General features: G+C 38.8%; 1 protein-coding gene across 1 annotated transcript; it reads right to left on the bottom strand.

Moving 5' to 3' along the window:
• Positions 1–13,181: 13,181 nt before the first annotated feature.
• LOC116323587 (extracellular calcium-sensing receptor-like) lies at positions 13,182–18,421 on the bottom strand. The gene is made up of 11 exons (XM_031743944.2): positions 18,387–18,421; positions 17,581–17,742; positions 16,375–16,672; positions 16,074–16,160; positions 15,849–15,956; positions 15,552–15,718; positions 14,954–15,431; positions 14,646–14,876; positions 14,419–14,542; positions 13,836–14,308; positions 13,182–13,745 (listed from the first exon to the last, which is right to left on the bottom strand). The coding sequence occupies exons 1-11, from the start codon at positions 18,419–18,421 to the stop codon at positions 13,302–13,304; spliced, it is 2,607 nt and encodes an 868-aa protein (XP_031599804.1). The 3' UTR covers positions 13,182–13,301.
• Positions 18,422–19,829: the final 1,408 nt, after the last annotated feature.

Genomic DNA, 19,829 nt, shown 5'->3' with positions numbered 1-19,829 from the left:
GGCTTGTTCACTATGTATCAACTCCACAACAAGATTTGACTCAAATTTTAACTGTCATTTTCTGCATTTATTTTAAGAAGCTATTGATTTCTTAACTACAGCTGAATTTGGCCCACAGCTACTGTTAAAACAAATGCATTTATTCCCCATGAGTCATTCAAGAGCATTAGATCCACATACAGGCTACTTTTTCCCATCCCCAAAATAAGTTTAAGACCAAAGTGGACCTGGCTTTGCCCCAGGTGGTGGTGGTATCAAACAGCCTCTGTTAGGCCAGGTGGTTCCAGGGCTATATATAGGAGAACTGCAGCAGTATTGCCAGCATCATTACTGGTGTTAAATTTACTGCTAAAATCAGACTAAAGCCTAAAATAGACTCTTACATCACTATAACTTTACAATTACAGGTATTATTGGAAACAAAAAGCAATATTATTGCTGTTGCCTTCCATTACTTACAGTAAGGTTTGACAGGGATGATGCATCTTATTAGAATGATCTCATATTTGCGTCCCAATCATGCATTTTTCATGTTTTTACTAAACAAGGGCAACACAACAAGGTGATAATTGTGTAATGTCAAGTGTAGACACATAGAATTAATTTCGAGTTAATGTACCACACCTGGAAGACATGTTTTTGCACAGCACCATGTGGTGTACCTGAAAAGTGATCTATTAGTGGGAAGGCATGCCAAAGTGAGGCTGGCTTCAAGTTTTGTGAAGAATGCGTATCTCGATGTGAGGTGGTGTAAGGCAGGTTTGCTGTGAAGTGAGCGCAGTGGGTGCGTTAACAGCATAAAGCATGATTGTTCTGCAAAATATCTGTTACGAGCAACCTGACGCTATTAAATTACTACAAAGCATTGTATGCGTGTTTAATGAAAGGTTATATGTGTATAAGTAGGATGCAGAGTAATTGCATGTGTTTGCATGTTTGTCAGCATGAAGATGTGTGTGCGAGTCACTATAATTTACATGTGTTTCTGCTATTACGGTGTTGTGGTACACAAAGTTTCCATCTCAACCTCATTACCCTTTAGACTGATGTTTGCATCTGGTGCACATATTGAACATGACACTCAATGTACAGGCTTATTTGGCCTGTGCCTGATTATAAGGCTTACACCTCTTGCTTACTGGAAAGTGGATGTGACACAACTTGCAGTAAAAAACCAGACAGTGTAATACCCTCTTATTAAATGCAGACTTTAAAATGCCTCTTTAAGCTGACAGCGCCATTGCAGAGTTTTGTAATTTTAACTTATGAGCTAAGATGTTTGATCGCTCGTAGCTGAAGTCCAAATACTGGCTTTAAACATTTCCTGATATGCTACAGTAAATTCAGCCTGAATTCAGCAGTGTGCAACAGTTCATCAGGTGCTTACATTTCTTAGAACAAATTATGAACAAAAACTACTCCTCGGGTGTCTAAACTCTCAAGAGTTATGGCTTCACATCCATTGTGAGTGCGGGACTGCTAAAAAAAAGAGACTTGTGGTAACCATGGCAACGATATTGCTAGTCCTAAGACTAAGAAAGAATTTTGATGCACAGCTGTATGACAGGAATATACAGAGAGGGCTCACGTGCACATCCACACACAGACAACTTTTTGGAACAAGCACCACATGGGGTGCATCACTTTAGCAGAAATTACACCAAGTTATATACATTCACTGTAGACTATAATTGAGCAGAGCTTGGCATGTCCCAGTAATGTGGCCATGTGACACTGACAATACAGTATATTCTTGGGGTTTTCTGTTTTTGTTTTTTTAACATGAAGCATTATTCTTTTTAGAGTTGAAATGGTTTACAAAGTGAAGTTCAGCAGCCTGAATATGCAAATGTATCACATTTAACACAATCTGACAAAAAAACAGCTGGTGTTCTCAATAGGATATCTACTTGATTGTGGAGTTAATGGATTTCAATCCATGATGCCTGAAAGTGTTTTAATTCATGTTGTAGTGATTGTACAGTATAATATAAATACTGCAATTGAATGGGAGATAATTGCAGAAATGTGTTTATTTGAAAAAAGAAATATGACAGGACAGAGAATTATTCATGTGAACATTATTATCAAACAATCACAGTAGGGAACTGTTCCCTAATTTCATACAAACATTTTCTTGTCTGTCCAGACCGTATCTGATAGAAAATTAATATCGAAGCGTACAGATGATCTTTTCTTCCCCGTGTCCTCTGGAAGGAGAAGTTATTTTCTGTGATGAATTGAATTTCTTCCTCACATACCACTTTTCTGCCAGAAAAAGACAATCAAAATGCATTAGTAAAACAAACACACAGGATGAGACTTCAGGCTGGCTTGTAGGTTTTGAAACATAATCTCTATTCACAATTTTTTCTTTGAGGTAGTTTTCCTCTTGTGTATACACGTCATTTTGATCTGATGAAATGTGAAATATTAAGTGGTTGCCAAGGATAAAATATTTCACCCAGATAGAGCCATCAATGTCTGTCTTAAATTTTCCTAAATTTTAAGTCCATCCAACCATTTCTGTTTTTAACTGAAACCATGACCTTGTGGTGGCGCTAAAAGGGAAAATCAGTGGATCAGCTAAGTCACAGCAAATCATTGTCTTGGGGTTTGCAAGTCTATGCAAAGCCCCATGGTAACCTATCAAATATTTTTTGAGATAGTTCAGTCTGAGTCAGAGTGGTGGGCTGAAAGTCAGACTGACTGACAAGCCACTGGCATTCACAACTTATTCAAAATTATTCACATTTAAAAACTGTTACATCCAGCAAATACATACAATATTGCTGTATTACATTTAAGCATGTCATACATTTTAAAGAGAAATCAGATACCCAAGCAAAAATGAAGACGAAGTAGACAACAGCTATGCAACCGACAATCCATCCTACGATCAACAGAACAGGGAATAGTTTGTAGGATGAATCTGTTGGACCCACAACTAGAGACAAATACAGAAACAATATCAATGTGATGGGTGGCTGAGGAAAAATTTATTAAACGGAGCCCCCCCCCATGTTGTGTCTCAGTTCTGGGTAGTATGCGTGTGTCTTACCTCGCCTGGACATGGCACTTCTCTCTGTTCTAATCTTTTTGTTGTGATGTGTGCAAAACCAGCCTCCTTGCTGTGAGGACTTGATGTTGGCATCCGGCAGAGCAGGGTGAAACAAATCTGGTGGAGTTGGAATACAATCCATCTTTAGCCCTTCTTCAGTCCCATTTGATTTTAGCCTGTTCTCCTCTACCCAACATTCACAATACACTTTATATTACTGACAGAACATTTAAATTTTCCTTTAGTTTTATTTATTTCTTTTTTTTTTGGAAATGATGCCGTGGCTGTCACATTGTTTTCTCTATGGACCAAGTCCCAGCTGTGGTGGGCCCTGGGCTTCTCTTCTCTTATCCTCCCGGGAGAAACTGTTACAGCTGAGGCTGCAATATTGTCTCTAGAGTGTATTCTGACTCTCCAGCAGCTCAATACTCTGGGTCAATATTAGAGCAACGCGAGATAAAATGCATTTTTCTGAAAGGTTTCTTTTGTGGATTTTGACCTGTCTGTTTTTTTTCTACACAGATTAGCCAAGAAACACAAGAAACTGATTATTAATATTTAAATATTATATTTATTTAATTCGTACAAACCCAGTGTAAAAATATATAAAAAGGTTTGGAGTTATGTGCAGGGCTATTTCTTGGCCAGGAGCTGTGGCTCCCCAGAGTCTGGGCAGGTTACTTGTCAGTAAAACCACAGTCAGTCATTTCCACACTTTGTGTTTTCTACACAATAATCACATTGGATGCAACATGCCAACTGATGTGGAAACAGATTTTGTTTTATGCGTTGATAGAAATAGGCGTGTCGATGAGAGAAGGAGAGAGGAGAGAGGAGGAGAGGAGCAGTAATTACTGGAGACCTTTTAAGAACCAACAAAGGATGAAGGAGGAGAGCAGAGGAAAAGTGAGATCATGTGCCCTGGAAAGCAGAGGGCACAGGAAGATTCAGAGGAAGGGAAGAAAACGAGAACGCAAAAGAGAGGGCACTCATGGTGTAATTGGATCAGCACTTGCAACTGACAGCCTCTCCTTCTGAAAATGACAGCTCTTTTTCTCTGGCTAAGCCCTTTCATTGTTAATACCCCTCAAGTCCCCCCCCCCTTCTAATTGTGGATCCAGCACCCTCACCTGCTAACATATGGCCCAGAGTCTGTATGTTGAGATCTGAAAAGTATGAGGTCAGGCTGATTGCAAGATTACATGAAAGTGCCCAACGTCTGCTGTCAGTGCAAAGTGTGGGTGTTGATGAAATTGACACAGCTGTTTCCAATGATTTTACACCATTGCTGCAACAACTTACTTTGAGGTGAAACGTAAATATAGCATCTATATTTTAAAACCTCTTTCCCTGGTGATCTGAATGTGCACACCTGGGTGTTACTCCATTCCTCTGTTAACTCCAAATTAGCCTGTAATCTCTTTCTCCTCCTGCTAAGCCTTGATCAGATTTCCCATCTTTGCTGCAGTGATTCGTATATAGTAGCTACATTGTTTTCCTCCTCTTTCCTTTAGTGTGACAAAAATTACTTGAAACCACTGTTGCTCAAAGTAACTGTTCATCTGTATTGTTGGTTTGTGATTAGAGGATTTATGTGAAGTATTTTCACGCTCATATTTGTTGTACTAACTAATCAACGTTGGATATTCTTTGAATTTCTCTTACTGCACTTTTTTCTATCAAATATGCATTTCAGCTCCATGGCTGCTTTGCTGACAATAAGTTTTATGGAGAGAAGTAGGAACTCTTGCCAGTGGTAAAATATATTCCAGGTAGTGTTTATCAGGTAGGGTATATTGATTGATGTGTTCTGTGTTCATGTGAGAGCAGCACAGCCTGAGCTGGAATTTCAGACTGAGAAGGCTAGTGCTTCCCCTAAAACGATGGACTTTAAAGGATGTAATGTTTTCTTTTCCTTAACATTAGCTAACTAAGCATTTTTCATTGTATGGCTTTATTTCTGATGTTGATTTTTCTTGGTGTTATTTTCCTGTGTGACTCATGTAGCAGTTTTAACCAGTCAGCTTGTCAACACCTTGGGAATACGACCTTCGCAGTGGAGGAAATGAACAGTAACTCAGACCTCCTGTTCAGCTTCACCCTTGACTGTCTGAAAGCTGAGAGTTGCCTAGCAAAGGGCACCACTCTGTTAGCAGCCATGACTATGGTAACTAGAGATTAAGTTCATGCGCCAAACGTTCCACTGTAGAAGTGATGAAAGGTCAAACAATCATGCTTCCAAGTTCGCAGATAGACACAAGCCCCTGGATAATGTCCACATGGGTCAGAGCAACACTTCAATTGCAAGTCAGCGAGACAATATTGCTGTCAACACACTGACTGTTTTGTTACTTTGTTGCTCATACTGGTAATGAAGCGTTACACATTTGTGTTTCAATTGCACTGTGTTGCACTGCTACCTCAATAACAAGCTTGCAGGCTCTATGTGTTCAGCTTTCAAGTTTCCCCAGTTTTCATATGGCTTTCCTCTGACCGCTCTTAATTTCCCACAAATCAAAGGCATCACTGTTAGGTATTAGTCATGCTCCCACAATTGCCTTTGACAAAAGCAGTTGCCTCAAAAATGAAGTCTTTCGCTAGGATTACTCATATTTTAAAACTCAACTGATGTGTCAATTTCCATTTTTTTCAAACTTGCTGTCTCTGTCTTTTTAAACTGTCTTTCTGTCTCTTTCTATCATCTGTCACTCTAACCACTGCTATTCTTCACAGGTGAGCTACCTAGCCTTCATTGCCCAGTGATGCTGCACAAGCATGAGCCATAGTTGAGCTGCTGCCCTTGATGGGATGGACTTGGGTGGAATTGCTGTCTGCATATGATGATTCTGGCAGATTTAGGATTCAGGGGGTTGCAAACAAACTCAAAGCAATGCCTCCTTATTAAAGTAGTTCTATGAGTTCCTCCTCTGTATTCTTAAAGCCTCCAGTTCCCGTTTTTATTCGAAGGACTAACCAAAGGTGGTAATTCAAAGCACTGCTGAAAGCTTGAACTCTACATAATACACCTCTGCTTCTCAGCTCTTCAGGTACTTAAGCTGTGAATTGGTAATGAGGCTTGAGTCGTATAGATTACTGTTTGCATCCCATGTAACGTCCTCTCATTTGACAGGACAATACTATTTGCTTTGTGGAAGGTTGATATCGCTGGCTTTTCACACAGAAAGGATGCCTCGTGGACTTCATGCACCTCAGTTCTGATCCTTTCATAAAACTCCAAGGAACACTGTGCGGTTGCTCTCTTAGTACTAACATGGAAAGAAAATGCAATTAATTAATTAATTAATCCATTTTCTGCTGCTTATCTGGGTTGGAGTTCTGGGGACAGCAGTCTGAGCAGAAAAACCCAGGATTCTCTCACCCCAGCCACCTCCTCCAGCTCATCCGGGGGGACGCCAAGATGTTTCCAAGCCAGCTGAGAGATATAATCTTTCCAGCAAGTCCTGTGTCTGACCAGGGGCCTCCTCCTTGTAGGACATGCCTGGAATACCTCACCTAGGAGGCAACCAGGAGGTATCCTTGTCAAATGCCCGAACTACCTCAACTGGCTTCTTTCTTTCTTTCTTTAAAGAAAAAGACATGGAAACAGAATTCAATGATTTGTAAACTGATATTTTATTCACAGTAGAACATAAAATATCTACTAAATGACATTTTGCTTTTTCATGAAATATTAGCTTGTGTTGAATTCAATGATAGCAGGATTCTCAATAAAGTTGGACGGGGGCAACAATAGGCTAAAAAGTAAGTGCTACTGAAAAGATACAACTTGATTGACATTTTGTGGCTAATTAGCTTAAGTAGCAACAGTATTGGATGCCAGTGTTATTTAAGACCACTGGCAGCACTGTGTTAAAACAAAATAATTCCATAATTCATGGAAATCACTGCATAGGCTCAGGAAAACTTCTGGAAGGCACTGTCTGTGAACACAGTTCACCATCCTAAATTACTAGTTAAAGCTCTGTTACGCAAAACATGGATCCACTTTGCTATCAGAACTCAGTTCATTACTTTGAATTGAATTGGCAGCTTGCAGATCTGGAAAGCAACCCTCCATATTGAAAGGTTTAAGAATACATTTAAGAGGAACATAGGCTTCCATCCATCCATCCATCCATCCATCCATTCTATTCCAATTATCACTTGTGGCGGGGGGTGGGGAGTGGAGCCTAACACAGAGAGACAGACAACCTTTTGCACTCATAATCACACATATGGGCAGCTTACCAGTTAACCTGACCCTATTAATTGCATCTTTGGACTCTGCGAGGAAGCTGGAGCACCCGGAGACAAGCACAGGGAGAACATGTAAACTCCACACAGCCAGGTGGTGAAAACAAAAATCAGGACTTTCTTGCTGTGAGGCAACAGTACTAACCACTGTTCCATCGTGCTGCCTGTGATGTGCTGACACATCATGAAACAAAACAACAACAACAAAGAACAGCCAGGACTGTCGAAAAGCTAGAATCCTTGATCAGACAAGAATAGGACAAAAGTAACAGTAACTGCCCTCCATAGTTCTCAGACATAAACAGCCTTTTGCTAAAAGAAAAATTAATGCTACACAGTAGTAAATATGGCTCTGTCACAGATTTTGAGATGTGTTAATGCCATCAAATTCAATATGACTCTGGGTTATGATTTCTATGTTTTATTGTAAATAAAATATGTGATTTGCAAGTCATTGCATTCTGCTCTTAATGACATTTCTGTTAACATTTTGCACAGTGTCCTATCTTTTTTCAGGGATTATACTATTTATTTGCATAACTATTCAGCAAGGAGAGACATTTAGGCATTGAAATGCATGTGTACACAAATGTGCCCCAGCTAAGAATTTCAAATGCAATGAAATATAGGATGCACATGCCTTTGAAGCTCAAAAAGACATGCATGACTGCATGACTACAGTTGGGTTCAACTAGTCTCTTAAAAATATTGTGCCACTTCTTGCAGATAGTGCTATCTGAGACGGGACAGGATTGGCTCTTTTCACTTCTAAAACTGATAACATCTGTGCCTTCTCAAGATTGTAGAATTTCATTTAAAGGTACAAACTGAAGCCTTTGGACCCCTGGACAGTCTCATATGACATTGAATGGTCTCTGACAGGATATGAAACAATAGTTTGACACTGTTGGTCATTTTGTGATGAGAGGATCAGTTACACATTGACACTGACTGAGTGGTCATAAGGAAGCAATTCCCATAAAATGAGAAAAGCTGACTTTTTCCCCCCTGAATCTCTTTTACACACTCAGAATCTTGTTCTGAAGTCTGAATGTGACTTCTTTTGAATTCTCAGTGTCTGATGTAATATTACCATGTTAACTGGTCCTGGGTGCCTGGGTGTATATATGGTAGTCCTTGTCCTCCTGGTTCAAGGAGAGCAGTGCTGAAAGGGAGACTTACATGTTTCCTTGACTGCTGGCCTTGTGTTGAGGGAGAAAAAGGTACTTTTCTGGTTTCATTATACTGAAATAGTGTTTGAATAAATACATAATAATAACTGGAAAATAGTTCTTCTTCAGATACATTTAAGAGAAATGAAATACATAAATAATGTGTGTCTTGTGCTATAGACCAACCCATATCCGTAGCCTTTCTTTAAAAAAGTTTTCCATTCATTTTATGTATCAGTAAAAACTAAATTTCACACTTCAAAACGCCTTCCAGTTGTCATATTAATATTAAGGTGAAATGTGGAACCATAAGGTATTTTAATATAATAATTTCATGTAGCTCCATGGTAACTATTAATTATTGAGGCCTTTAAAATCTTAATGAGAAGCAATTTTTTTTTCATTGAAATATTTTCTTTAAAGTTCACGGATTAGAAAATTAAAGGAAACTTTAGGGAAATGTCCTGTACATGCGGTTTCCCTACAACGTGTAAGTCATTACTATAATAGTGCTACTCCTCCTCCTTGTCATAACCTCCAATTGCTCTTGCCTTTCTGCATTTTACGAGTCATTAGGTTTTGTTACTTAACATAAGGAAAAGCCTAAAGATAACTGTTATCCCTCTCTCTTGCGTGCTGCCTTTCTCTTTGTGTTTTCACAGATAATTTTTTTTTCTCCAAAAAACACCATCATTCATTCGATTGTCACAGCTGAGGCTGCACTGACAAATGAGTAGAGATTGCTGGCACATCTTTTCCCGAATTGGTTATTTATACTAACAACACACACCTCTGGTAAAGTGTAGCACCATCACAGGTTTTAAATCACATTTTTGAAAGAACTGCATCTTTTTTATCATGCCAAAAAAATATAATTATTATATAATCATAATGCAGTTTTGTCATTCATAAAGTCTTAAAATTAAAAAAAAAAAATCTCCCTTGATTTGAGGTGTGAGCCAATCACCCAGAGATGAATTTCATGCTCCTGCTTTCACTGAATTTGCTTCTTTTCCGAGGAGGTTTTCTTTGGGGAGCCAGCGTTTCGGTCTATTGTGGCCAGATATTAGTTTGCAGTCTGATTTATGTTGTCTATCTGCTGCCTGCTGAGTTGAGCTTTGGTGGTCCTGGTGGCTTTTCATTCTGTGGTTCCACAGGAGAACCTGATGTATTGTCAGCAGAGGTTGGGAATTTGCCCTCTGTAGAGGTGATCCTATGTTTAAAACATAGCACTCCTTTAAGTCTGTAGTGAATGGCGTACTTTTCACGCTAGTGCCCATGTGGGGACAAGCAACAGAGATTTAGTCTTGTTCAAAGCCCTGTGCATTGCAAACTGCTTTATATTCACAATTTGAATTTCCCAATATGATTTGTATTCTAAACATATTTCCCTTTCCATTTCCTGATTCAACCTTATTTTCACAGGCACTGATCTGTGCACTGTGGCTGACTTTGCCTGCTCGTCAGCCAGCAGAAACAGACATCATGGACAATAGGGAACCAAGATCATTACTGAATGTGCAGTGGGGTCAGTATAGTGCCTCTCACTAGTTTGGGGCTACATTGGTCTACTGGCCTTTGTCTGCCTCCTCCTGGCCTTCTAGCCAGCAAACGTCCTGACTTTAATGAAGCCAAACTAATCACCTTCAGTATGCTGATCTTCTGTAATGCCCGAGTGGCCTTTGTGCCAGCAGTACATTAGTTGTCCTGGAACTGATACTTGCGCAAAGAAGGTATTTGCACTGTACTGAAGTTAAGGTGCTCTGTTCTGTTTTGCACCAAAGTCTTTTTTATTCTTCTTCTGATGCCTGAGACAAAACACACATACACTTACAAACAAAACAAACAAAACTAGGAATCAATCCAACAAACAAGAATAAATCTTGATGTCCTAATAGCATGACACATTGATCGATAGGAAAGAACATAACAGCCTTAACATGAAAGTGAAGCAAAATCTGACCAAGTACTGACCCTTTACAAAATGTGATGTATTTATCATGACACCATTCCCTAATGGTTAGATAAAATGAGATTGAACTGTCCATTTTCAGCTTACCTTACTCTAAGGATGAGTGTGTATTTCTGCATAAATAGAACAGAAATTTTATCATACTATCAGCTCATGAGCTCATTTGGTGCTACTCATATGACAGTCCAATAAACATTCATCAGAGCTCACGTGCGAGTGTGCTGCACATTGTGAGAATTGTTTGCTCTCTCACATATTATTCAGTGTGAGAAACTGTATTGCTGTCTCTCGTGTTCATTCTGTCAACACATTTCTTATCTGTCCTCCCATTTTGAACCGCTCCAAAAATGAATCTGGTACCTAATTAGATTAACATGGTGACTCATAGTGTATCAAAAAAAGACATCATCACTCTTGCTTCTTCAATTTCAGAGGATTTTTTTAAAACCCTCTAATCATTTGGTGTCCTATATAATGGAGGCAACGATGTGGGCTCCAGTGAATGGTGCTATTATGGAAGAGACCATTAGTTTCTGCTGCAGTTACTATGGTGCCCATCTCCCATGTGACTATTTCTCTTACTACATAATAGGTAAAAGAAAGAAAAAGCTACCTCAAAAGAGTTGGTGTGAGGAGCAGAGAACTACAGAAAGCTTTGGGAATATAGCAAAAGAAAGACCATCGTCACAAAAATAGATTTCAGGTCATGGTGCATGATGGTTATACAGTGTGACAAATATATAGACTTACCTTCCTTACCTACTTCCTTAAAATTGTTTTGTGTCATACATCGTGTCCTTTGATGTCATTGGTAACAATGGTGCATTTGAAAAGAGTGGATAATAGAAAGACTGCACCTAACAATAAACTGCAACAGTCCTGCAGCTACACGAAATGACTCTCAGAAGCTTTTATCTTTTAAAAATATCGTTTTGCACAAATATCCAGTGACTTGCACTTCCTCAAATGCAGGCAAGGGTTTTGTTGTGATTAACTTTTACTTGTGTTAATCTGTTCTTTTTTATTATCCATATAATGTCTTAATTTTGTTGAACATTTCCCTTCTAGCAATCCAGGAAAGAGATATGAGATTTTTTTTTCCATCTCTGCCAACTATGTTGCTTTGATGGCTTGTCATAATGGAGTCTGTGAGACTAAAGGCTAATTCCTGCTGTTATTGCTTACAAACCTTTAAGGAAAAGTTTGCTGAGTATTAATCAACAAAATCAAATTCTCAACAGTTCCAGCATTTTGACATAGTAACAGAGTATTTACCTACCAACTTTACAAACAGCTCCTTTAAAGTATACTGTAATGAACCGCAGCATCATGCTGTTACTTAATGTGGGGCTGCTGGAATTTATAGTGAACAGTTTGTATGAATTTAGTCATATGTTTATCTCAAATTCAATCATTCCTAATAGTTACAGTATATCTTATTTTAACCACTTCATAATCATGATACAGTCTTACTATTAATTATTCTAATCTCTGCCACTGATGTAAGCTCTTGGGTAATCTGATAAACATTTAATCTGCATTTACCACATAACAAAAAAACAAAGAGTCATAAATGATGAGAGTAAATAGCTGTAAATAGAAAATAGCTGTATGTACGAAGAATTCATGCCCTCACCCTATCACTCTGTCAGCAAAACCTGTGTTGTCCCACTGGGCTCTCTGTCAATATTTTTGGAAATGGATTTACTCGAATCCTGAACATGTGCATTCTTCACAGTCACTTATATTTTTAACGCCAAGCCACACTTCAAATTAATTCTGTATGTCTGTTTAAAGACCATTCATTTTATTGAAGTTTTCTCCTTTTAAACCAAATTAATTATTTAACCCTCCAATGGAGATTATTCTGGTTTCTTCAATTACATCTAGCAAACACAGTTATGATCTAAATGATTACTCTGAAATCCATCAGGCAGGCAGTGCACTTTGAAGAGAAATAGGAGTTGTATTGGAATTTGCATACAGACAAGATACAAAGGCTAAGTGTAAACAGGGTGTAGATTAAAAAATAAATAAATGTAAATCAGCGAGTCACTTTTGTCTATGTGCCACTCCCACTCACTTGTTTTCCCTGTCTATCTTAAATGAGTGACAGAGGCCCACTATTTCTCCATTTCCCAAAGTATTCCTCTGCCTTGGGAGGAACAACAGATCAATCAGTGTTGGATAATCAATGTTAGCTTGAGAGCAGCTGGGTAAGCCAGGAAAATGTCTAATGCTTTAGTTTGTTATTGTAGGGAACAGCCAAGCGTGATGTTTATATGTAAAGGCCCCAGGAGTAGGATTTAATTAACAAATGACAGCTGGGATTTCTAGAGAGCATACCTCAGAAACCCTGGGCCTCATCATTCTATCTCAGGTCAAATCAGCATGGACACCGTTGCCAAAACCCATTCATATCTGGCAATGACTTGTCCTTCAAATTTCCACTGAAGATGTCAAAGACGTTTGTAGCCTAAAAAATACAACTGTGGGGTTGTAAAGAAAAAAAAGTAGAAGAAAAAATAGTGTTCATGCATTCAGTTAACAGGATAAAGAACACATAAAACCCATGTAGTCAGCACTGACTGGATGACCATAATTTGTGTCCATTATTTTGGTGGTGTTCTGATGATGGATGGTGTGTGTGTGTGTGTGTGTGTGTGTGTGTCAGAAGAGACAATTGACAGCACACTACCACCATCTGGTGGCAAAACACTGATGCTACCACTTGCATTTATTTCCCAATCAAATACACACAACTGTTAGCTGATTAATTAGTTTAAACTATGTGAAAAATAGCAAGTGACTGTACGTTCCAAATTTAAATTAATACAATGTTCTAAAATCTTTTGGATGCTGATGTTTTGGACATGAGATGTTTCCTTGTGTTCTTTTCCGGCCTTAGTAGGACGATGTAGCACTTGGGGGCAAAGATGCAGCCCAGCAATCCATAACTTGAGGCCAAGATAGCAAACACCTCCGTGACTGTGGAGTACTTTCCAGGAGAGCTGATGTAGGCAGGAATAAATGCTATCCACACAGCACAAAAAATTATCATACTGAATGTGATGATTCTGGCCTCATTGAAATTGTCCGGAAGTTTCCTCGCCAGAAAAGCCAAGACGAGACAGAGGCAAGCCAGCAGGCCAATGTAGCCCAGGACCAGAGCATATGCTAGATGGGAACCTTTGTCACAGAGAAGAATGACAATAGGGCTATCACGTGGCATTAGTTTTTGTGGCATTGGGGGAGCAACAACCAGCCATACTGTACAGATGATTACCTTTATTTAAAAAAAAGTACACGTTTAGTATTTCAACTTTTTAAAGAAATGCTCTATAATTCATCTTAATAAAAACCCCAAAGTCTTTACCTGGACAAGTGTACAAAAGGTAATGATTATCCTTTGCTGCAAAGGCCCAAACCATTTCATGACATGACTGCCTGGAAGTGTAGCTTTGAAGGCAATTAGGACCACTATAGTTTTCCCCAGAATGCAGGAGATACAGAGGACAAAGGTAATTCCAAATGCTGTGTGGCGCAGCAGGCAGGACAACTTAGAGGGCTGACTGATGAAGATCAGGGAACACAGGAAACACAGAGTCAAAGACAAGAGTAGCAGGAAGCTCAGTTCAGAGTTATTAGCCCTAACAATGGGGGTGCTTCTGTGACAGTAGAATATAAAGACCACAAAGCAGGTGCTGAAGATGCCAGTGAGGGAAATAACCATCAGAATGATTCCCATAGTGTCACTAAAGGAAAGGAACTCCATCTGTTTGGGGATGCAGGCAGTCTTCTCAGCACTGGACCAGAACTCTGGCAGGCATCGGATACACTCTATGGCATCTAAAGGAAAGACAGAAAGGCCTTAACTGTTATATTGTGACTTTTCCACAGCAAATGCACTGGGTAAGTGACATTGTAAACAGTAATGTGGCCAAATGGCATTTCCTCACCAGTCTGATTGCTAATCTCCCCAGCTGCACAAACCACACAATCATGGCAGCAGATAGGGAAGTTAGGTCTGATTGCTTTCCGGGTCCCTGGGGGACAAACATTGCTGCATACTGACAAGGGAACCTAAGCCAAAGTGGAATCACAAACTACACTGGTCACATAATGAAAACCTGAATATACAAATTACAGTTCAGAAAATATTGTTGTATTCTGCTGAGACCCTTACTTTGGTTTGGTTACCAGTCCATAAAATGTTCTCTTCCTGGATTTGAAGTTTATGGTGTGAAGCTGCAGTCGTCTCATCAAATTTACCTACAGTGACAAAATCCATTTTTCCATTTGGCTTCAGCTGCCAGTTAACAAGGTCATACATGGCTGTAGGGTCGCCATTCTCATCAAACTTTGTTTCGTCACCAAAAGTGTTGAAATATTTTACCTGTTTTATATAATGAAGCAGCTAGAAAAAAGTAGATATGATCATTTGAGTAAAGTGACTTCTGTAAATTTAGAATGAATTATTAAACAAAGTAGTACCTGCCATGGCTTTATATTGTCCATATCTGGACATGCTTGCTGAAGAAATGGTCCTTTTCCTTTCACACAGCTTCTCATAGCCTTGATTGCATGGGCAAGGGCATACACAGCTTTATAGACATTGTAGGAAATCCTTAGCTGTGACACATCTGAATAGATATTTGCTATGCTCCGCAACTCTTCTGTTCCAGAGCATGGAGGTTTACCCTCAGTATTATATTTTTGATCTTCAGCCTGTACACCCAGACTGCACTGAAACACCTCTTCCCAGAAGGGTACCAGGAAGGGATCATTACTTGCATCTGAGCTTAAGGGATTCAAACGAAGAAGGAAATCTCGCAATCCAGGTATGTCTGCTCGCCGAATGGCAAATCCCATCGAACCCTGGAGGATGTGATGGTACTTTCTAGGGGTGGAAAGAATGGCAGCTGTGCTCCAAGCCTCACTGGCCAGCCATTGTATCCCAGCAAGCTCCATTCTGAATTCATGAAACATGTAGATTTGTGTTTTTACAGTGATAAAAAAAAACATTATAGACTTAAAGTCAGCAAATAAAACAGATGATACTGAGGACTTGTGGAAGAATCCAGTGTCATACCTGAGCACTTCATCAAACAGAACTGCTGCGTCTTGTTCCACAGCAAACACCAGAATCACCCAAACCCCAGATGATTGGATGTTGGAAACAATAGATGATATCGTGCTCTGCGCTCTGTTCTTAGGTATAATTTCATGAAGAGCAACACAAGCACCCAACTTTGTAACCTAAGAGAGCAATAAAGAAGATAAATAACAGCAAATATCATTTTCATAGTTATTTTAGTAAGATACTCAAAGAAAAGGAAAACAATGCGATTTTATTATGAATACATTTATTTGTAATTGTCTGACTCACCTCATTTATAAAGATATTAGCCCCACCACGACCATAATCATCATCCCCTGCAATCACACCCACCCAAGTCCAGCCAAAATGCTTGACAAGTTGTAGTAGCGCATCTACCTGGCAGTAGAAAAAAAACACAAGAAGACTAACACAGAGAACCAAAACAAAAAACAAATATAAAACAAAACAAAAAAACAATGCAAAATATATTTTTGTTTGAGTGTTGCAGTTAACCTGGAAGAAGTCACTGGGCATGGTCCTTAAAAAGGCGGGGAACTTGTTTTTGTCACTGAGACATGCACAGCTTGAGAAATAGCTAACCTATAAAAACAAAACAAACAAAAAAAACCTCATAAATTTCAATGTAAAATAAAACCTTATGACCGGTGTTGAACCTTAAAAGACTCTTTAATTAGTCTTTTGGATTTCATTCACAGGCTTGACCTACCCTAGTGGTAATTCAAAAAAATTGACAATAAGCAATGCACACTACTATGTCGATTACAGAGTAGTTTACAAGCTGTGACAAACCTACCTGTGGCACATGAAAGACTCCCAAGAAATGAGCAACTACAAGAGACTGAGTAGAGCCCCCATCTCCAATCACTGCTGGTATGGACTCACGACAGACGCCTTGCTGGTGTGTATTACCTCCTGAATTGTTCTCTGTACCCATTAACTCTAATACAGCCTTTAGAGCCTGATGGGGTGTACTGCATGAATCATATATCTTATAGCCCAGTGTGATGTTCGGAAGGAGATTGCCCTTTCTGTTAATTTCCTCAATGGCAAAGATCATAGTTTGCATCCAACGAAATGTCCGAAAATTAAACCTGGAAGAAAACAGCAAGAAATTTAAATTTGAGATGCACGGGTTGACTGGCCAGGGACTAGAATTGGATGATTTCCATTGTTCTGAGTCAGGACTGGTAACTGGCATACCAGTCTCACGTAGTCTCACGTTTCATGCATGTACAACACATGCACAGTGATGCAAGCAAATAATTACTTGCTACATGCTACCATGTTGCTAGGATACAAGCTCCTTTCTGTGAGAGTAGACACAAAGTTCACCAAAGCTAACAGGTGAGGGACCACAATGAAAATAATCCTGTCAACTAACATTTGTGACACTTAAATGATCTTAACCCAGCTGAACATGTATGTTTTAAAGATTTCTAACAAAGGCAATGTGGCACAAGCTAAAGCTAACAAGAAGTCGAATCTAGTCACAACCCAGTAGCCTCGGTATGCACAAAGGATCACTACTTATAAGGAAAATAATGGAAACAGGTTAAAACAGAGGAAATGATCAGTGTCCTGTTATTTGGTCAATTTATAAACATTCTGGAAAATTATGTCAGCAACTGACATTTGTTTTGTTACATAAATGTGTTGCACCTGTGTTTGTTTGCTAGATAAAATATTTCAGGTAAAGCTGGGTGTACAGTGTGTGCGTTAATTACAGTTAATTGTTCTTAAAAGAACTTTATTTTCAGTTGGTTCAGTGAGAGAAGATTCTCAAACTTATTGCAGTTTGGGGGAAATTGTAAAGCTTAAGTTATTTTGTATCTATAATAAACAAAATATTTTGCATTAAAAGTTTATTTTTATTCCTACATGCTTTTAATTATAGCTCTTCAGAATCAGCAAAAATGATATTGCCAGCTTACACTATATTTCAAGATCCTTAATGTGAAGTTTCAAACAGCAATTTTAAGGATATTTAAAGAACTCTTACCTCGTGCACTGTGTAGATGGAGGTGTAGAAGTGAAAGACAGACTGGGCTCCACCACCATGTCATGGAGGGAGAAGAGTCCTCCTAATATGATGTCCCCCTTTTTTTCCAGTGCAGGCAGGCTCATCGTGCCAGGAATTATCTCACATTGATCTTGGTACGAGCTATAGGCAAAAATCGCTGTCCACAAAAGACTAAAGAGGACAAGCCTAGCTCTTCTCCATGAAAGACTATACTTAGTTAATGTCATCCATAAAGGGTTCATCCTTTCTGGAAAATAAATAACTATATACATCTGATAGTAAATTTCATAAATAAATTTCAATAAATTTCAACTTATAGAAATTTCAACAAAATAACTTAGGTTAATCCATCAAATACTGAATGAGCTGCAAAATAGCATGAGCAAAAAACCAAACAAAAAACAAAACAGTTAACTTGTTAAGAAAAAGCATGAAGAATGATAATCCACAGAAAAAATACATCATTAACTTATCCTGACACAAACACAACATTTAAAGAAATTTAACATGCAGTATCTGGCCAACATAAGTGGATTATTATTAGCTCAATCTAGTAGTGAAAATGCTTTCTATCAATCTGCTGTATCTTCCACCCCTACCAGTGGTGCACAAATAACTGTATAGTCTTTGGCATCAAGTAAGAGATGCTGCCCTGTATGATATATATGCTCTCTGTCTCATGCTGCAACTGTCAGATTGACACTATTTCCCTGGGACTTATGATCAAAGGAAAAAGAACATGAGGTTCACAACAAGCAACAACAACAAGGAACTGGGATGGGCACCTGACCATAATGAAGAAAGACATGAGCTGTCTCATGTCTTAGTGTTATGCCTGACTAGGTATTCATCCTTCAGGGATAAGGAAAGTCACATAGTAGTCCAGTGTTAAACAAGGCTTCTACACTACATTACATGTGAGTACATTACTTTTAGAACATACACACAGCTGCACTTCTATCAATATAAAAAATGTTAAATTGACTCACACTGATCTACTCCAACCCCGAACCCTTTCTCCTACAATTCCCTTATCTTACATTCAAAATAACCATCAGCCATAATTTGATTTATATGCTTTTAGGATTTATGTTCTCACTCGCTTTTGGTGCCTAAAAGAAAGGTGAGACTCTGGAGTAATTTAGTGATTATTAATGAGTCATTGGTGTGTTTTGCATATCATTATCAAGACAAACTCTGCAGGCTACAAAACACAGCAAAGCAGAATGAATATCACATGTTGTATGTTGTGCTGCCTCAGGCCATGAGATTGTGGTATGCACCTAATATGTCCCTGAGTGATGCTCACAAGTGGAAGGATGGTGTCCTAGGAGACAGTGTTTAGTATTAGGATACAATAATCTTTGTATTGTTTAGTTTAGCTTTTTAACAAGACCTTGGGCTCAAAGGATCAAATGCTCTCATGGGAAAGGATTAACATTGTTTTATTCTAAAAAACAACTTGATTAAAAGAAAAAAAAAGACTGTAGTTAAAAGCTATCCTCACTGGGACATGGGTATCATGGTAAGTGAAGTTCCTCTCTTATAACAATACAAAGACAATATAAATGAATCAACTTTTTAAAAAAGGAAGAACAGAAAGAAAATACTGGGTTACAGTTAAGATCTTTGTCTTGTCTTCCTCCCCTCGCCCCAACTGGCAGATGCCCCCCCCCCCTGAGCCTGGTTCTGCTGGAGATTTCTTCCTGTTAAAAGGGAGTTTTTCTTTTCCAGTGTTGCCAAGGCGCTTACTATGATGTGTAGGGGCGTTTTTTCTGTTTTCTTTGATTATTTTAGGGTCTTTACCTTACAATATAAAGTGCCTTGAGGCAACTGATGTTGTGGTTTGGCACTGTATAAATAAAACAGAATTTAATTTAATTGAACTGAAAACTGAATTTGCCTATTACCTTGAAAAAAGTAAGTGGACTACTATGTCACTGGTGTAACTGAAAAGAGATTTCTATCTTTGACAGGAAGGCAAGCATATTATCAGAAGATGTTAGACTCAACCAAATACGTATATATGCATGAGGTTATGACAATATCCACATCTGTTTCATGAAGTCCCACACAGAATAGTCAATGTCAGACACATTCAGTTTCCAGGACCACATTAGCCTGACTACACTAACCTATGCAAACCTGCATGACCAGAGACACATTGACTATTCTGTGTGGGACTTCATGAAACAGACGTGGATACTGTCAGTTTGAGGCTCTAGACA

Source organism: Oreochromis aureus, linkage group 14 (genome assembly GCF_013358895.1).
Source record: "Oreochromis aureus strain Israel breed Guangdong linkage group 14, ZZ_aureus, whole genome shotgun sequence".
In the NCBI taxonomy this organism is placed as follows: domain Eukaryota; kingdom Metazoa; phylum Chordata; class Actinopteri; order Cichliformes; family Cichlidae; genus Oreochromis; species Oreochromis aureus.
Note: the sequence above shows the minus strand (reverse complement) of the source record. Positions and strands in the feature narration are given on the sequence as shown.